We start from the raw sequence: 16,615 nt of genomic DNA, 5'->3' as shown, positions 1-16,615 counted from the left end.
GTCCATAAACGATCGTTTACTCCATCCTCTTCAAAAACATGTGGTAGCCTCTGCCTCTACAACCCCTGTACACATTGTACTTTTTAATACACAGTCTCTCTCTAAGAAATCTGCTCTGATGCATGATTTTATCGACGACAATGGCTCAGACTTGATATTTTTAACTGAAACCTGGCATAAAGAGGGAGTTTTCTTCCACCTAAATGAAGCATCCCCTCCTGGATACAACTACATTGAAAAAGCCCGTGCCCATGGTAACGGTGGTGGCATTGCTGTTCTGCACAAAAAAACTATTATTCTCCAACCACTGACTATTCCCCATACTCAGTCCTTTGAGTGCCTTGCTTTTAAATGTTTTCCAACCAAATCCCTGACAGTTTTACTAGTTGTACTAGTCTACCGTCCTCCAAAATCCAACTCAACCTTCATCCCAGAATTTTTTAACTTCATCACCTCAGTATGTCCCACTCTCTCCAACATTGTGATACTTGGCGATTTTAATATACACGTGGACTCCCCCAAATGCTCCATGGCTGCCGACTTCCTGTCCTACCTCGACTCACTAAATCTGACACAACATGTACATGGGTCCACCCACAATCATGGTCACACACTTGACCTCATCATCACCGGAAACATACCTGCATCAGACCTAAACATCTCTGATCTTGGAGTGTCTGACCATAAGGCTATCTCCCTAACGCTGATAATCCCATCCTCCAACCAGCCACCCCCCACTGAGAGAGTCATGAAGTACCGAAACATCAATAATTTGGACACTCCACTTTTTCTCAAAACCATAACAGCAAACCTTTCAACTGACCTCCGTTCGCTTTGCCCAGACGACATGATTGAGCTCTACAACGACACCATGACCACCACGCTCAACATCCTGGCTCCGGAAAAAAAGAGGAAAGCAACTTTCCAACGGTCCTCTCCCTGGTTCACGGACGCCCTCCGCCGCATGAAAACCTGCGGTCGACAGCTGGAGAGACTATGGAGGAAGCAGGCTCTCGCCGTCCACCTACTGGCCTTCAGAGAACACCAAAGTGCCTATGTTATTGCTCTAAAAAACGCCCGCTCTGCATACTACTCGTCAATAATAGACAACGGCAAAAGCAATCCTAGAACCTTATTCTCCACTATCAACCGCCTTCTCAACTCCACCAACACAGGCCCCCCAGCTGCCTCTCCAGAACTCTGCAATGACTTCTCTGCTTTCTTTAAAAACAAGATCGCAGATATCAGAGCAACCATTACAGCCTCAACAGTAGCTCGGACCCCACCCACCTGCTCTCCCTTCATCAACGGAATCACCCTCTGCAGCTTCAACGAGGTGACGTCATCTGCACTGCTAGCCATCATAGGCAAATCAAAGCCTACCAGCTGCTCCCTCGACCCCATACCCACCCCGCTGCTAAAAGCCTGTTCGCCAACCCTGGTTAATTTCCTGACAACACTCATCAACAAGTCACTACAGACTGGTGAGGTGCCTGTCCATTTCAAAACAGCAGTTGTCACCCCACTTTTAAAAAAAACAAATATCGACCGAGAACTCCTCTCCAACTACAGACCTATCTCCAACCTCCCGTTCCTTGCCAAAGTGCTTGAGAAGGTCGTGGCCGCACAGCTCCAGTCTCATCTGTCTGACAATGACATGTATGAGACCTTCCAATCAGGTTTCTGCCCTGCACACAGTACAGAAACAGCCCTAATAAAAGTAGCCAACGACCTACTGATGGCAGCCGACTCTGGGTCACCCAGCATCCTGGTCCTTCTTGACCTGAGTGCGGCTTTCGACACAGTGGACCATACCATCCTCCTCCACCGCCTCGAGACCTACACCAGGGTGACGGACACGGCTCTGAAGTGGTTCTCAAGCTACCTCACCAACCGGAAGTACCACGTGTCTCTGGGGGGTTCCAGGTCTGACGACACCGCAGTGACATGCGGGGTCCCACAGGGCTCAGTGCTGGGGCCGATCCTGTTTTTAATCTAACTATTACCTCTGGGTCATATCATCAGACAACATAACATCAACTTCCACTGCTATGCCGACGACACTCAGGTCTACATCAAAACACAACCCAATACCACCACTATCCAAACACTAAACACCTGCCTGGAAGACATCCGCTCCTGGATGACCACCAACTACCTTCAGCTCAACAGCAGCAAGACAGAGGCAATCCTGATAGGCACCACTGACCAGCTTGCCAAGGTCGCCAACATCAGCCCCTCCCTTGATGGTCAGCTCATTCCTCTCTCCTCCGTTGTCACCAACCTCGGTGTAAGGTTTGACCCCACTCTGTATTTCCAAGCCCACATCAAACACATCACCAAGACCTCCTTCTTTCACCTGAAAAACATTTCCCGACTGAAGCCCTCACTCTCAACTGATGACATCAAAAAACTGGTTCATGCACTCGTCTTCTCAAGACTATACTATTGCAATTCACTCCTCTCCGGTCTCCCAGCCAAATCCATCAACCGCTTGCAACTTGTCCAGAACAGCACAGCCAGAGTTCTCACCGGTACAAAAAGGTCCGCACACATAACCCCCATACTTGCAAAACTACACTGGCTCCCAGTCCACTACAGGATCCAGTTTAAGGTTCTGCTCCTCACGTACAAAGCCCGGAATGGACAAAGCCCAAAATACCTCTGTGACCTCATCCATACCCAGACATCTACCCGCTCTCTCCGCTCCAGCCACGCTCCTCTTCTTCACATCCCCCGCACACGTCTCCGAACAATGGGAGACCGAGCCTTCTGCTCATTCGCACCGCGCCTCTGGAACTCCCTCCCAGATCAGCTGAGATCTGCCCCTTCCACCGAGGTCTTCAAAACCGGCCTTAAGACCCTCTTCTTTCGGCAGGCCTTCCAATAAACTTTGAGCATGGTACACCTGGAGTATTGCCATTTTTATCGCTATCTCCGACTTTTACTTTTGTACTCTATTTTATTTTTAATTTTTTGATTTCTTATTATTATTACAATTATTTGTTTAATCTCTCAAAGTGTATCAATATCCCTTGTTGTGAAGCACTTCGAGATTTGTCTTGGCAGATGAGAAGCGCTATATAAATTAAATGTATTTATTTATTTATTTACATCAGGCCATCTACTGGCACCTAAACCCAGGACAAATCTCCTGAAATCTTCTGTGTCTTATAGAGCTATAAAGGAATGGAACTCATTGCCAAACTACCTTGCTGAAATAGAGTGCTGTAATCACCAGCATCCAGGCAGGTGAAACTGTTGAGTTGAGTAAGCCATGGAAAATACTTATTTCTAATTGGCTGACGGGTGTACGTTCAAATGGTATCTCTAGTGAATAGCCAATAAAATACATTTAATTATTGTTTATCGAGTTAAGCAGCAGGTGGCGCAAATTCTCCATTTTGAAAAAAAAACATTAACCCATTGCAGAAGAGATGATGAAGCAATTCAAAGAGCACCAGTGGAAGTTTAAACAGTGAAAAACAACGCATGAAGGTCACATGAGATCTATGTGGAGCACTGAGGTGAATTATTTTATTTTCTATCATTTAATCATCTCATCGGCATAGCAGAAGCTTCAGTGGACATTTGAAGTCACATGCTTTCAAATTAGTGTGGACTGTACCAACTGAAACCGACGGCAAGGTTAATTATTGTGGAAGGATGGACCCCATCCTGCAAAAAAAGAAGGTGGCGCAGAGGGAAAGGGAGAAAAGAAAGAAGCGAGGAGGAAGCACCAAAATGTGCTAAAATCACTGATTTATTCAGAACCCCCCGTAAGGTATAGAATGATGAAGCAGAAAAATAATAAAACATATATAGTAAAAATATAATATAACAGTATTTACATTGCATTTGATCTGGGGTTAAACTCTGGATTTTATATTATTTTCCACTAAAGAGGAAATATTATGCAAATGTTCAGGTTCATAGTTCTATCTCCTCTAATGTGGCACACAAACCTATATATCACACTACAGAAGAGGGGAACCCCCTACAAGCATAATAGTGCTGGAAAGAGTGTTTCTGTATGGTTAAATCATGGCACCCTGTGTTCTGTATTTGATGGTGACCACTCATGTGTGCATTTTAGGACATGGTTATGTATATATATTATATATAATCATTTAAAATATCTAAATTGACTTGAATTTCAGGACAAATAGTGTGTAATTCTCATGAACTTCGTCTTCCTTTCTCTTCGCTCCGGCCCGGGTGCAGCATGCCAGAGATCTGGGACATTGAGGATTCCTAAAACGTTGGTAAAGTTCCCCTTTGCACCCACATGTCCAGAAGCTCACGACCCCACTTCACCACAGTCTTCTCCAACGACATCTACAAAGTTCTCAAAGTCTCCAAAGATCTCAGATAACACCGTGAGAAGGACTAGTTCAGCACCTGTTGATCTTTCACTAGGTTTTGATCAGTCACTGCCATTACTGCTTTTTACTCGAAGCCCAGCGGTCTCCCCTCTTTGCGTTGCTCTGATTCACTGAGCGGTTGGACATTTCGCCCTGACTTCTCAGTATCTGTGGACTGTTGCCAACCATCTTTACTGCTGCATTGTTTTCATACAGCAATGTTCCATTACGCCAAAGGTTTCCTAGCATTTTATTGTTCCCTTGGTTCTGTCATATAGAATCTTTACTTTCGGAAACAGTGTTTTCAAAGACATGCTGTTCATACATCAGTATTATTTCTTAATGTTAGGAATTTATTTTCTTTGACTTTAGTACATTTTGTCTGGCAGGCCCAATCATTGATGTCCACATACTGTGAAGCAATACCCTTTGCATCTTGACACAGTCTGACTTCTTCTATTGTTCTGCACAGTGTTGATCTGGGGAAAGATTTTTCTGTAGTACGCTATTTTTATAATGTATTTGTGTGTAAGTATTTTTATAAAAAAGTTGTTGAAATGTTTCATTAGAGGACAGCAGTGTTTAAAGAGTCTTTGGAAAATGATGTTCCCATGTTTGGAAGCTTTTAAATACAATCTTTACTGCATATCATTCAGCTTTCAGCAGGCAAGCTTTCATTCCTCATCCAGTTATAAAATGGCAGAAAGAGTTGTGTGTTTTTTTTAATGGCAAAACAAGTAGACTGCCTCTAACTGTGCCCTGTCAGAACTTTTTTGTAAATACCGAAACTTTTTGTAAAATACAACTGTTTGGCCTTAAAAAGGTTCCTTTTCTTTCTTATGGTATTTTGTTGCCAAAGGAAGTCTTGTTTTTAAAGCTGTGTATTTGGGTTGCTGTAAAGGTTAGTGATCAAAAGCTATCAGTTAGTAGGTTTTGTAAAAGTCACCTCAACCTTTTTATAGCAGTAGATTTCATGTAAATGGTAGCAGTCGTAGGTTCCTTCTTCGTGGCACATTAATGACCAGTCAATATTTAATGAAATAGGTTTTATTGCTTTCTTCCCGAGATTTACTAATGCCCTCACTTAGGTATCCCTCTCCCAGCTATGGGATAGCCAGCTGACCGCTAGCTGACAGACAACTGATCAAGATACCACTCTTACAGACATGATGGGGATTGATCTTCTGATCTAACTTTGGGTAAGAAAGCTTTCAGATATCTTTTATAATATTTGTCTATTTTGTCTGTATTTAAAAAACTAAAAAAACTTGCCTTCTGAATCATTGCTTTCACTGGTCTTACATTCCCAAAAGGTGTACAAGTCCTGTGTAAAAGCAAAAGTCAAGGCAGACTTTTGTTGCAATCTCCACCAGTAAATCTTGACGTCATGCAAACAATGATATTTAAGAAGCACATTTTATTTTGGATGCTTTGTGTACACATTACAGCATCTTTACAAATCCATTACATTGAATGCTAATCCAGTGCAGAGCCAAACACCTCCACCTCACAGAGGGTCAGGTACTCCTTTCTTCCAGTGATACCTATGTAAACATAGCGGCCGTCCATCCCGTTGGGAACCTGGAACTCAACAGTTTCACCTTCCGGGATGCTGGTGATTACAGCAAACCTGTAGAAGAAGCAGAAATCACTACGTTAACCTCAGGAAGGGTTTACTGAAGTAATAGGCTTTTCATTTTAAGTTCAACATGCACTCAAAGCGTCATTAGGTTTCTACGCTTTACTTGGTTAGAATGTTGGTTGCAGATATTTTAATTAGGGCTTGATAATGAACAATATTTATATTTCAGTAATGTTTAAATAAATGTTTTCAAATCATGTCACAGAATCACAATTGACGACCCTCGATCAGGCCTTTCATTTGGCGACCTTGGTATTTGTCCATTTCTGTGATCAGATCAGAACACATTGGAGGAATCATTCATAAATGAAGGGTATTCCGCTTCAATCCTATTTCTTGGCAATGTAAGGATTTTTAATCCAAAATGTAGCACCAGGTAAACTTGAGAGAGAAAAACTGAATTGATCCTCAAACGTGTTCCAACAAAATACCAATTTAGTGACTTTTTAATATTAGTATTGTAACAGGACAGGCTCTACGTTACCTGGGATTTTCAGCACCATTGTTTACAAGAGAATCTCCAATGCGGATCTCTGCTCCATCGAGTCGTTGGTGGTATGAATCTCGGTTGGTTATCTTAACAGAAAACACTTTGTGTGTTTTGGGCAGAGCCAGCCTCCACCAGGGGTTCGATTCCCAGGATGTGTGACTGCAGGAACGGTGACCCAAGTTGGAGTCCCGATTCCCATCAATGACCTTATATGCATCGGCATTCCCATGCACTGATGACTGTGCGGCTTTTCCTTGAACGGCCAGGTTCTCTCCTGCAACAAAAAAACAAAACAAAGATTTAGGTTAAATCAATAACATGTATGACTCCTGATGCAGATTGTTTTTTATTATTCTGTTTCACCATGACTCTCAAAAGATTTGATTTAATTTGCCGTCAGGATGAAGGACATAAAAAGGATCACCCCACCATATATAAACAAATAACTACCATATACTATTTGTTATTGGAAAAGAGGAATTAAAGTAATATTATAGTCTATAATATATTGAGTCTATAGTTAAAGTTATATATAACTACAACTGCACTAAGTTTAACTAAATGTCAGTTTTGGCAAATTAAACTTTAAATAAAATAAGACCTGTTTTAGTAATCATAAGTGACATGAGAGGCTGGTACATCCTTTCTCTTGTTCCTATCAATGGGACCATATTTTACAACTTGAACATCATGCTAGATTGAAGAAGACTTGAAACAAACAATTGAGATCATAAACTAATAGTTACACTCTTTCCAGCGGTAATACATCAAGTGAGTTGCAGGACACATGTTCATAGACTTCTACACAATCAGACTTTTAGAAATAATGCAGGTTTAAGGCACTTCTGCATTGAGTTAACTTTTCAGCCACTTGGCTGATATGACAGTTCCTTGTTTAGATGGAAATCACACATTATTTATGTAAGATCCCAAACCCTCACCAGTTGGGGCATGGTACCCGTAGACTTCCACCTCACAGAGGGTAAGGACCTTTCCATCACCCGGTATACGCACAGTCACATAACGTCCCTCCACACGATCAGTGAAAGTCAGAGTGTACAATGCCTCGATTGTAGAAATTGTACCAACCCTAAAAGAAAGAGAACACAAGTGAGAAAGAAAGAAGAACTTGAATGACATGTTATACCCCCAAGGCTTCACCAGTTAGATAAAAGGTAACTGGTAATATCATAATATACTTCTATACAATCTGACTCCTTTTTGCAATCAGGGGGGCACCCACTGTGAGATATTAAAGACGATGCAAGTTTAACGCATTTCAGCATTGCCTATATTTTTGATAAGCAATGCAAATAAGTAAAATTACATGGTTGAAACATTTAGGAACAGTTTCTATGAGAATCTACTGGCAGAGGTGGGTAGTACATTTACAATTCAGAGGTACTTGTACTTAACTTGAGTATTTCCATTTAATTCTACTTTCTCCTCCTACTCCTCTACATTTCAATACGGAAATAATGTCATTTTATTCCAGTACATTCATTAAACAGCTTTAGCTACTTTTAACTAAATGTATCTCTAACAATTAAACTAGGGGACTAACTCTGTAAGTCACAAAACAGTCAAAGTATATAAATAAAATTAAACTTGTAAAAAGCATGAATATATCTAGAAATGTCACATATGTACATTTAATCATTAAGTAAATGTTGCTGATAATACTTTTACTTAAGAAACCTTTTGAATGCAGGACTTTTCCTTGTAATGAAATATTTTTGAAACTAGGGTATCTGTACTTGTACTCAAGTAAAGCATCTTAATACACCTCTGTCTACTGGTGGTGAGCAATTAACAGGGGAGAGGAGAAAATAAACAAAATGCTCAGACAGTTACACAAAACAAATGAATAAAATGTGTGCAGGAAATGTCTTACACTGGGTTTGATGCACCATTGTTGTCTAAAGAGTTGCCGATGTGGATCTGTGCCCCGTCGAGCTTTTCTGGACAGCAGTCTCCTCTGTTGGAGATGATGACCGAGGTGACGACGTAGGGCTCCAGCAGGTCCACTCTCCACCAGGGGTTGCTTTCTTTATTAGTGTGGGTGCACGATCCAGAACGGAAGTGATTGTCACGGTTTCCATCAATAGCGCTGCTTGCAGATCCAAACACGTAGTCATAACGGTCTGACTGGGTCGCTTTCCCACGCAACGCCACGTTTTCTAGTAAAGAGACAGTTGAATATATAATTATAATACACACATTGGAAAATGGTTTAAGCTACATTAGTGTTCCAACAGATAACTGGTCCTGAATATTCAACGCACAACAACTAAAGAAAACACAAAAAACACAAATTACAAACAGAGAAATGCTGCACGTTTCTCACAAAGTAAATGATGACTTGATATTAGAACGGTGATCATTAAAAACTATTCCATTGTGAGCTGGGTTACGCTTTCTGAATTTGCAGCATGTTGCCTCAGCATGCACGTGTTGCCAACTTGATAAAGATGTTCATCAGTGTTTTAATGTCTATGCAGTGTTTTATTTCCAAACGCTGAACACGTGCTGATGAATTGGAGATTGAATGTGTTTTCTGTATTTGTTTGTGTCGCTTTGCTGGGATTTCTTACATGGCGATGTGTTCACAGTTACATTTAAACAGTATTACCACAATAACAATAACTAGTTATTGGAGCAGCAAAACATACAGTATCTAATGTGAGCAGTGAGATTACAATATTTTGTACATTACATAACTGCTGAAAAACTACAATCCACAATCCAAAGGATTTTGGAGATAAAGCTATAAAGTAGACCAGTGGTTCCCAACCAGGGGTACGGGGACACAATAAACCATTTTAAATCAATTTAATTAAGCTTGGTGTCCTTCCCCCAGAACGATCAAAGTTTAAGAAAGACAAGCAAGGTCGAGTGTCTCTTTAAAAGCTCTAGTCTTAACAAAATATGTTGAAACTGCTAGAATAAGTGTAAAGGTCAAGATTAAATGCATTTGTATTAAGGGTGACTCATCAACTAAGGAGCAGTTTGGTTAAATACAACTAGAAAAGGGTTTAACAAGAAAAAATGTCGGCGCATCATCACAGATGAGTGAGGGGCTCTTATAGAATGGAAACGAGCTCAAGAGGTAAACGAGACAAAAAAGGTTGGGAACCTCTGATCTAGACAATTAAACTTACTTTGTATAAACCTGCTTTTCTTGCTAACGGACTGTCAGGGTGTGTGGAAAATGGGACCCAAGTGCAGTTTAAAAAAGGACTAAAAAGGTTAGGTAACAAAAAGCGAGCTTTATTATAAAAAGCCGAAGGCACGAACCGGGGAAACAAAACCGGGGAGCACGACAGACAGGAACAAACGTACAGACGGAAACAGGCAGGAGACACGGACAAGCAGGTGACGACAGGGACATGAAATGACGACGAACGGACATGGAGCACAGGGGAAGACAAGACTAAATACACAGAAGGGTAATCACAGGACAAGACACAGCTGGCAGGTGAACACCATGAAGCACAATCAGACACAGGAGGGAAACTAATGACAGGAAATCAAACACAGGGAGTAGGATCAGACAAGACACAAGGAGGAAAACATTTCAAAACAAAAATGTGGAAAATGAAAACAAAAATACAAAACCATGACACGGACAGCCTTACATTCACTCCCCTGTTATGTTTTATAGTGAAGACGTCATATACAAACGATTCATACTCACGATAAGTGGAGGCAGAGCACGTCTCCAAGAGGAGCATGAGAAGGAAAACACTGAGTTTCATCATTCTGGATGAGACCTAGGATAGTCATTAAAAGAACATATTTAACATAAAACATGTTTCTTTGTTATTTCTGAAAGGCATCATTTAAGAAATGAAAATCTGATCCAAGTTTATTGAATTTCAACATTAAGACCATGAGCCCGCCCCTTATGTCTTTGACCAATGGGAAGTAAAAGTAAAAGTTCAACGTATTTAATACAACTGTTAATAAAATTAAAGCTGCAATTTGAATGTATACTTTATGATGAAGACCTTTCAGGAAGAAGAAGAAATTATATTATTTTAAATAATTAGCAATGGGGAAGATCTCGGTTAAATCCTTGACTTTGATATTCCTTCTCTGAGAATACATGATTTTTCGTAACCTGTCTGTAAAATATAAAAACTTCAGGGGTGGAAAATAACTAAGTAGATTTACTCAAGTACAGTACTTAAATTACAAATTGAAGGTTCTTGAACGTTACTAAAGTATTTTAGTGCCACTATTTTTCTACTCCACTACAACTCAAAGGGAAATGTTGTACTTTTGACTAAACTATATTTATGTTACAGCCAAGGCCGGATTAACCACAGGGCACACTGGGCACGTGCTCAGGGGCCCTTGAGCATGTGAGGGCCCTCAGTGACCACACACACACACACACACACACAAATATGGCAACTGCACTCGTTCACTTTAGTTGTGGTGAAAACAAAGGAAAATGCATTTTGTCAAACCATGCGTTAGCAAGTTTGTTGAAGTTTGTATATATGTACTCACACTGTATAGTTGTGGGATGGAAGAGGATCTCAAGGTGAGTGATAGAAGGCTGGCAGGTTTCCCGGGAATCAGAAGAGTCTTGCCTGAGTTCAAAGAATAATCTGGCAATGAGTGAGTGTGCAGGAGAGGCTTATATACTAGCTGATTGGAGATGAAAAGCAGCAAGGAGCCCAGGTGAGCTGACAGTGTGGGTGTGGCTGTCCAGTCGGGTGAGGTGGAGGCGGGGTCAGTGGAAAAGTACTGAGGTGCAGCACGTATGGCGAGAAGCAGACCGTGATAATAAGATCCGGGATCAGCAACTTCTTCTACTGATGTTGGAAAATGTTTATTTCATCTGGTGCTAGCTTCGTTATTGTTGATAAAATATATAGACTGCCATTTAGAAACATACAGTAAATACAATTCTGCTTCAAACAATAGGGCTAGGCCAAACTGGCTACACTGTAAAAAGGGTTCCAATGGTGAAGTCAATAAAACTCTATTTTCTAATGTAATTTATTTGCCCTTCGTTAATCGAAGGGGAAAAATACAAAAGCATTGCGCACAATTTAAACCAATCAATGTTGTGTAATTAACAAGGATAATCTGGTGTTTTTTAGTCAATGAGTAGTGCAGATATCACTGTAAAATCAATCGACAGTAAGGGGAATACTTACTTCCGGGTGTACAATTCTCCGTTATCCAATGAGAATGGACGCTCACATTGCCTTTAAGGGCAGCCGACACAAACGAATGCCGTGCTTCCATGAGCGTCATTACCATTAGAAATACATTGCTTTTAAAATCGTGCTGTGCAACACGAAAAAAAGGGGACAATCGTGTTGGTGAACACAAATCAATAGATTAAAAATCGTGTTGGTGAACACGAAATGCCATGAGACTGGGTTGCTTATTCATGTATACATGTGTTTGCACAACAATGGAAAAATAGGGGGATGGTAACATCCACAAACAAACCTATTACACATAAAGAGTTGATCCTATCACTTTTGGATGCAGTACAACTCCCTAAGAGAGTGGCGGTCTGTAAGTGTGCAGCACACACTACAGGGACGGACCCAATTTCCACAGGGAACCGAAAGGCAGATGAAGAGGCTAAGAAAGCAGCGCAAAGACAGTGACAGGACAATGACCAATATATTTCTGAAAATATGGAACACATTGATCATGACATCCTAAAAGACATGCAAGCGAATGCACCTGACAAAGAAAATATATACTGGAAGAAGAAGTTGTGTACACAGAATAAAGAGGGGTTGTGGGAAAGTACAGAAGGCAAATTTGGAAGTAATACAGAAGATATTCACAGCCTATGGCTTTACAAACTCTAACAAAAAATGGTTTAGCATGTTCTGTGTGTGCACAGTATAACCCTCAGGGACAGTTCAAACCAAAGAGAGGTAAAATACCGGAGCCAGTATCCGTTTCAGCACATTTGCATGGACTTTATTAAACTAAATAAATATGAGGGAATTAAATATTGTCTAACAATCATTGGCATGTACTCAAAATGGATTGAAGTTTTTCCAACTAGGAATCCGGACGCATTGACAGTGGCTAAAGCATTGACAAATCACATAATCCCACGTTTTGGAATTCCGGAAAAGATCTATAGTGATAATGGCACACACTTTGTAAATAAAGTAATTCAGGATTTGACAGCTGTATTTGGAATACAATTAAAACGACATTGTTCTTATCATCCACAATCAGCAGGGTTGATAGAAAGAAATAATGGTACAGTAAAAGCTAAACTGAAGAAGATGATGGCCGAGACAGGGAAAACATGGATGAGATGCTTAGCACCAGTGATGCTAAGCATGCACATTCTACCTAGTGCTAGAGGGCTATCACCTTTTGAAATGTTATATGGAAGACCATATTATCTGCCTGAGTTAAAACCATTTGTAAGAGAGGACGAGAGTATAAGTGAAAACACAGCAGAATATATGGCAAACATTTTGAGAAGAAAAGAGATCACAAATGTTATTGTCCCCTCTGCACAGGAAGTACCTGACACTACACAGACAGTGAAACCAGGAGAGTTGGTGTTCACCAGAGCGATAAAGAGGAAGAGCTGGCACTCGCCCAAGTGGGAGGGTCCCTACCAAGCACTCCTGTCTACACCGACTGCAGTTAGAGTGGCGGAGAGACCATCCTGGATACATCTGACTGTGAAGCTGTTTAAACCTAAAGACAGAAACTCGCCTCTACTGTGGTGAAGTCTGGCTACAAAGGGAGGTGATTCCAATAAGGGCACTTGTCTCAAACCAGTGAATAAACCAACAGAACCCAGTAGAATTTAAAGAGTGGACATTAGCAGGGAAACAGTAACGGGTCTGAGTGATAGAAACTATAGGTTACTTACGTAACCCCAGTTCTCAGAGTAACATGAAGTGAGATGTCTCACTATGGGATGCGCCTCATCGCGGAGCAAACAGAAGCATCAATCTCATTACGCCAATCCTGATTGGCTGGTGATCTTGACGTCAGCGTCAGGGAATTCACCCCCTATAAGTAGCTTGCGCCACGACGCATGCGCCATTCAAAATAAGCACCTCTTCTCGCTTCACCATAGCAAGGAGGGCCGTCTGGTGAGACATCTCACTTCATGTTACTCTGAGAACTGGGGTTACGTAAGTAACCTATAGTTCTCATTCATAACACTCCGTTCGATGTCTCACTATGGGAAATTGTAGCTCCCGTATTGTCAGACGAGCTTATCTCGAAAATCACCAAACCAACCAGAACTTAACAGGTAGAGCTCTGACTCAACCAGGTGCCCAGCACTGCTTGAGTCACACTGGGAGCAGAACGTCCAGCCTGTTAGGAGGCAGACAAAAGTGAGCGGCGAGGACCAGCTCGCCGCTGCACCAATGTCTTGGATGGGAGACATCCTGGACAGAGTCCAGGATGCAGCCAGACCCTGAGTCGAAAGAGCTCGCGGACCCGAGGGTGCCTGCGAACTCTGACTCGTATGAGCCCCAAAGCAATTGCTTCCACAAACCAGTGGGAGAGCCGTTGCTTAGTTACAGGCTTGCCCTTATAAGGGTTAGCCCAGGACACAAGGGGTTGGTCATTATGACGAAGCACCCTTGATCTGTCCCTGTACGTGCGTAAAGCACGGGCTGGACACGGCAAATCCGGCCGCTGTTCCCCGGAGGAATACAGTGGCGGGGAGGATGCCTCAATGTCAAATGTGGTACCTGAACCAACCGCCTTAAGATAAAGGCAGGGTTGGGCTTCAACCACACTCTGTTTGCCCTGGGGCGAACTGAGTGCATGAAGACTGTACAGATAGTGCATGAGTGCCACTGGCTCGCTTGGCAGCTGCCAGGGTCAGCTTCATGTCACACTGTATTCAGATTGTACCACTCACGGGCCAGGCCCATAGAGCCAAGCGCTCTGGGTGTGCCCCCCCCGCTTGGGACAGTATGTCCCTGCGTAGTGGGAGCTGCCATGGCTGCCCGCACAGCAGCTGATATATCTCCGCTAGCCAGTACATAGCTGGCCAGTGCGGAGCTATCAGGATAAGTGTGTGGCGTTGCTCTCTCACTCTGGCCAGAGTTGGGGGTATCAGAGCCAGGGGTGGGAACGCGTACAGAAGGCCCGGGGGCCAATTGTGCACGAGTGCATCCACGCCTAACGGTGCATTTAGATCGCGCATCGAAAAGAACAGCTGACACTGAGCGTTGTCTTTCGATGCGAACAGATCCACCGCGGCTCTGCCGTAACGCACCCACAGCTGGCTCACAATCCTTGGATGTAGAGTCCAGTCTGCATAAAGTGGTATACCTCTGGACAGTAGATCTGCCCCGAGGTTCATCACTCCCGGTACGTGCGTCGCTCTCAGAGAGAGGAGACGTCTACCGCTCCATAGGATAAGTTTGCGCGCCAGTGTGTGTAACTGGAGAGAACGCAAACCCCCTTGGCGGTTAATATACGATATTGTGGTCATATTGTCTGTCCTCACAAGGACGTGATGTCCCCTGAGGAAAGGCAGAAAGCGTTTTAGGGTGAGAAACACCGCTAAAAGCTCCAGGTAATTTATGTGCGCCCGCTGGAGGTCTCTGCTCCAGAGACCCCTCACCGGGCGACCTTCATAAATACCTCCCCAACCTGTCAGACATGCGTCCGTGGTGACCACTTTCCGTGAAAGGACAGCACCCATAGGCACACCTCGTACTAGAAAAGTCGGGTGCAGCCAGTGGCGCAGTGCCATTACGCATTTCACAGTAACCATCACATGGCGCGCAGGGTTTAGTTTTAGGGCGGCCACCCAGCGCTGAAACTCCCTCATGTGTAAGCGTCCCAGTCGTACGACCAGGATGGCTGACGCCATGAGCCCCAGCAATCGCAGGCATGATCTGAAGAGAACATGTTTGCGCAGCTGGAAAAGAGGGAGACAAGCTCTGAAAGCTTTCACTCTATCCGCTGACAAGCGAGCTGAAAAGGGCACCGAGTTCAGGTGTAAACCCAGGAAGAGTATAGTCTGCGCGGGGCACAACATGCTCTTCTCTGTGTTTATTATGAAACCCAGGTTGAGCAGGTGCTTTACGAGGACATTCGTCTGCGTAACAGCCTCCTGCTCCGACTGTGCGAGAAGCAGCCAGTCGTCCAGGTAGGTCGCCAGGCGAATACCCTGTTGTCTTAACGGGGCTATCGCGGCTTCCGTACATCGTACAAACACCCTTGGACTGAGAGACAGACCGAAGGGGAGTACTCTGTATTCATAACAGATCCCCTGAAATGCGAATCTCAGATATTTCCTGTGTGGGTAATATACTGGGATGTGAAAATACGCATCTTTCAGGTCGACTGATGTAAACCAGTCGTCTTGTCGCACGAGCCGCAGCAGAGATGTGTGAGTGAGCATTCTGAACTTATATCTTCTTAGATATTTGTTCAGAGCCCTCAAATCAAGTATTGGCCGAATTCCGTTCCCTCCCCGTTTGGGAACGAGGAAGTACTTGGAATAGAAGCCGCCTGACTCTGCTCGGCGGGGTACAATAGATATAGCCCTCTTTTCTAGGAGAGAGAGAAATCTCTCTCTCCCAGAATATGGGCTGACTCTCCTCGGGCCTGCGAATGCAGAATGTCCGAGAAGCGAGGGGGGGGTGACAGCGAATTGGAGTCTGTAGCCCCGTGTTACTGTCTTGAAAACCCAAGCAGATTATGTGAGCATCTTCCACTGCATGCTCCTTAGAGCCAGTGGAGATGTCACATCTCTTCCCCTCTGAGTCTCTATTTGTTGTGTTATGGGGCCCTCTAGTGTCTGAACACAGTGGTGCCCCTTTTCGACAATCCCCACAGACACTGCGCATGCGCATGACGGTGGTGCCTTCACAACCCCAGCCGGCACTGCGCATGCGCGTGGCGGTGGTGCCTTCACAGACCCGCCTGTAATCCGCCTTTTGAGAGATGCCGTAGCTGCTCTCAGAAGGGGAACAGTTGACGGGCTGTTTATTGGTTTTATTGTTTTTCTTATCATTTTTTTTTGAGCTGCGCCCTCGGCCTGAAGCCTGGATGCGTCAGCAGCAAATGTTTTATGACAGAAAAATCAACAAATTTGTGACATGTGTTTGTGCGGACTTGAGGATG

The 16,615-nt window shown here is 43.3% G+C and overlaps 1 protein-coding gene across 1 annotated transcript in view; it reads right to left on the bottom strand.

Moving 5' to 3' along the window:
- Positions 1–5,761: 5,761 nt before the first annotated feature.
- LOC117557985 overlaps positions 5,762–16,615 on the bottom strand; it is a 51,631-nt gene continuing 40,777 nt past the window's right edge. The window contains exons 2-7 of the mRNA XM_034233938.1: positions 11,015–11,097; positions 10,194–10,269; positions 8,391–8,676; positions 7,438–7,586; positions 6,491–6,770; positions 5,762–5,994 (exon numbers count right to left, since the gene is read on the bottom strand). Coding sequence (XP_034089829.1) covers positions 5,841–5,994; positions 6,491–6,770; positions 7,438–7,586; positions 8,391–8,676; positions 10,194–10,269; positions 11,015–11,097 — 1,028 coding nt within the window. The 3' untranslated portion in view covers positions 5,762–5,840. The remainder of the gene's footprint in view (positions 5,995–6,490; positions 6,771–7,437; positions 7,587–8,390; positions 8,677–10,193; positions 10,270–11,014; positions 11,098–16,615) is intronic.

Source organism: Gymnodraco acuticeps, unplaced genomic scaffold (genome assembly GCF_902827175.1).
Source record: "Gymnodraco acuticeps unplaced genomic scaffold, fGymAcu1.1, whole genome shotgun sequence".
Lineage (NCBI taxonomy): Eukaryota > Metazoa > Chordata > Actinopteri > Perciformes > Bathydraconidae > Gymnodraco > Gymnodraco acuticeps.
Note: the sequence above shows the minus strand (reverse complement) of the source record. Positions and strands in the feature narration are given on the sequence as shown.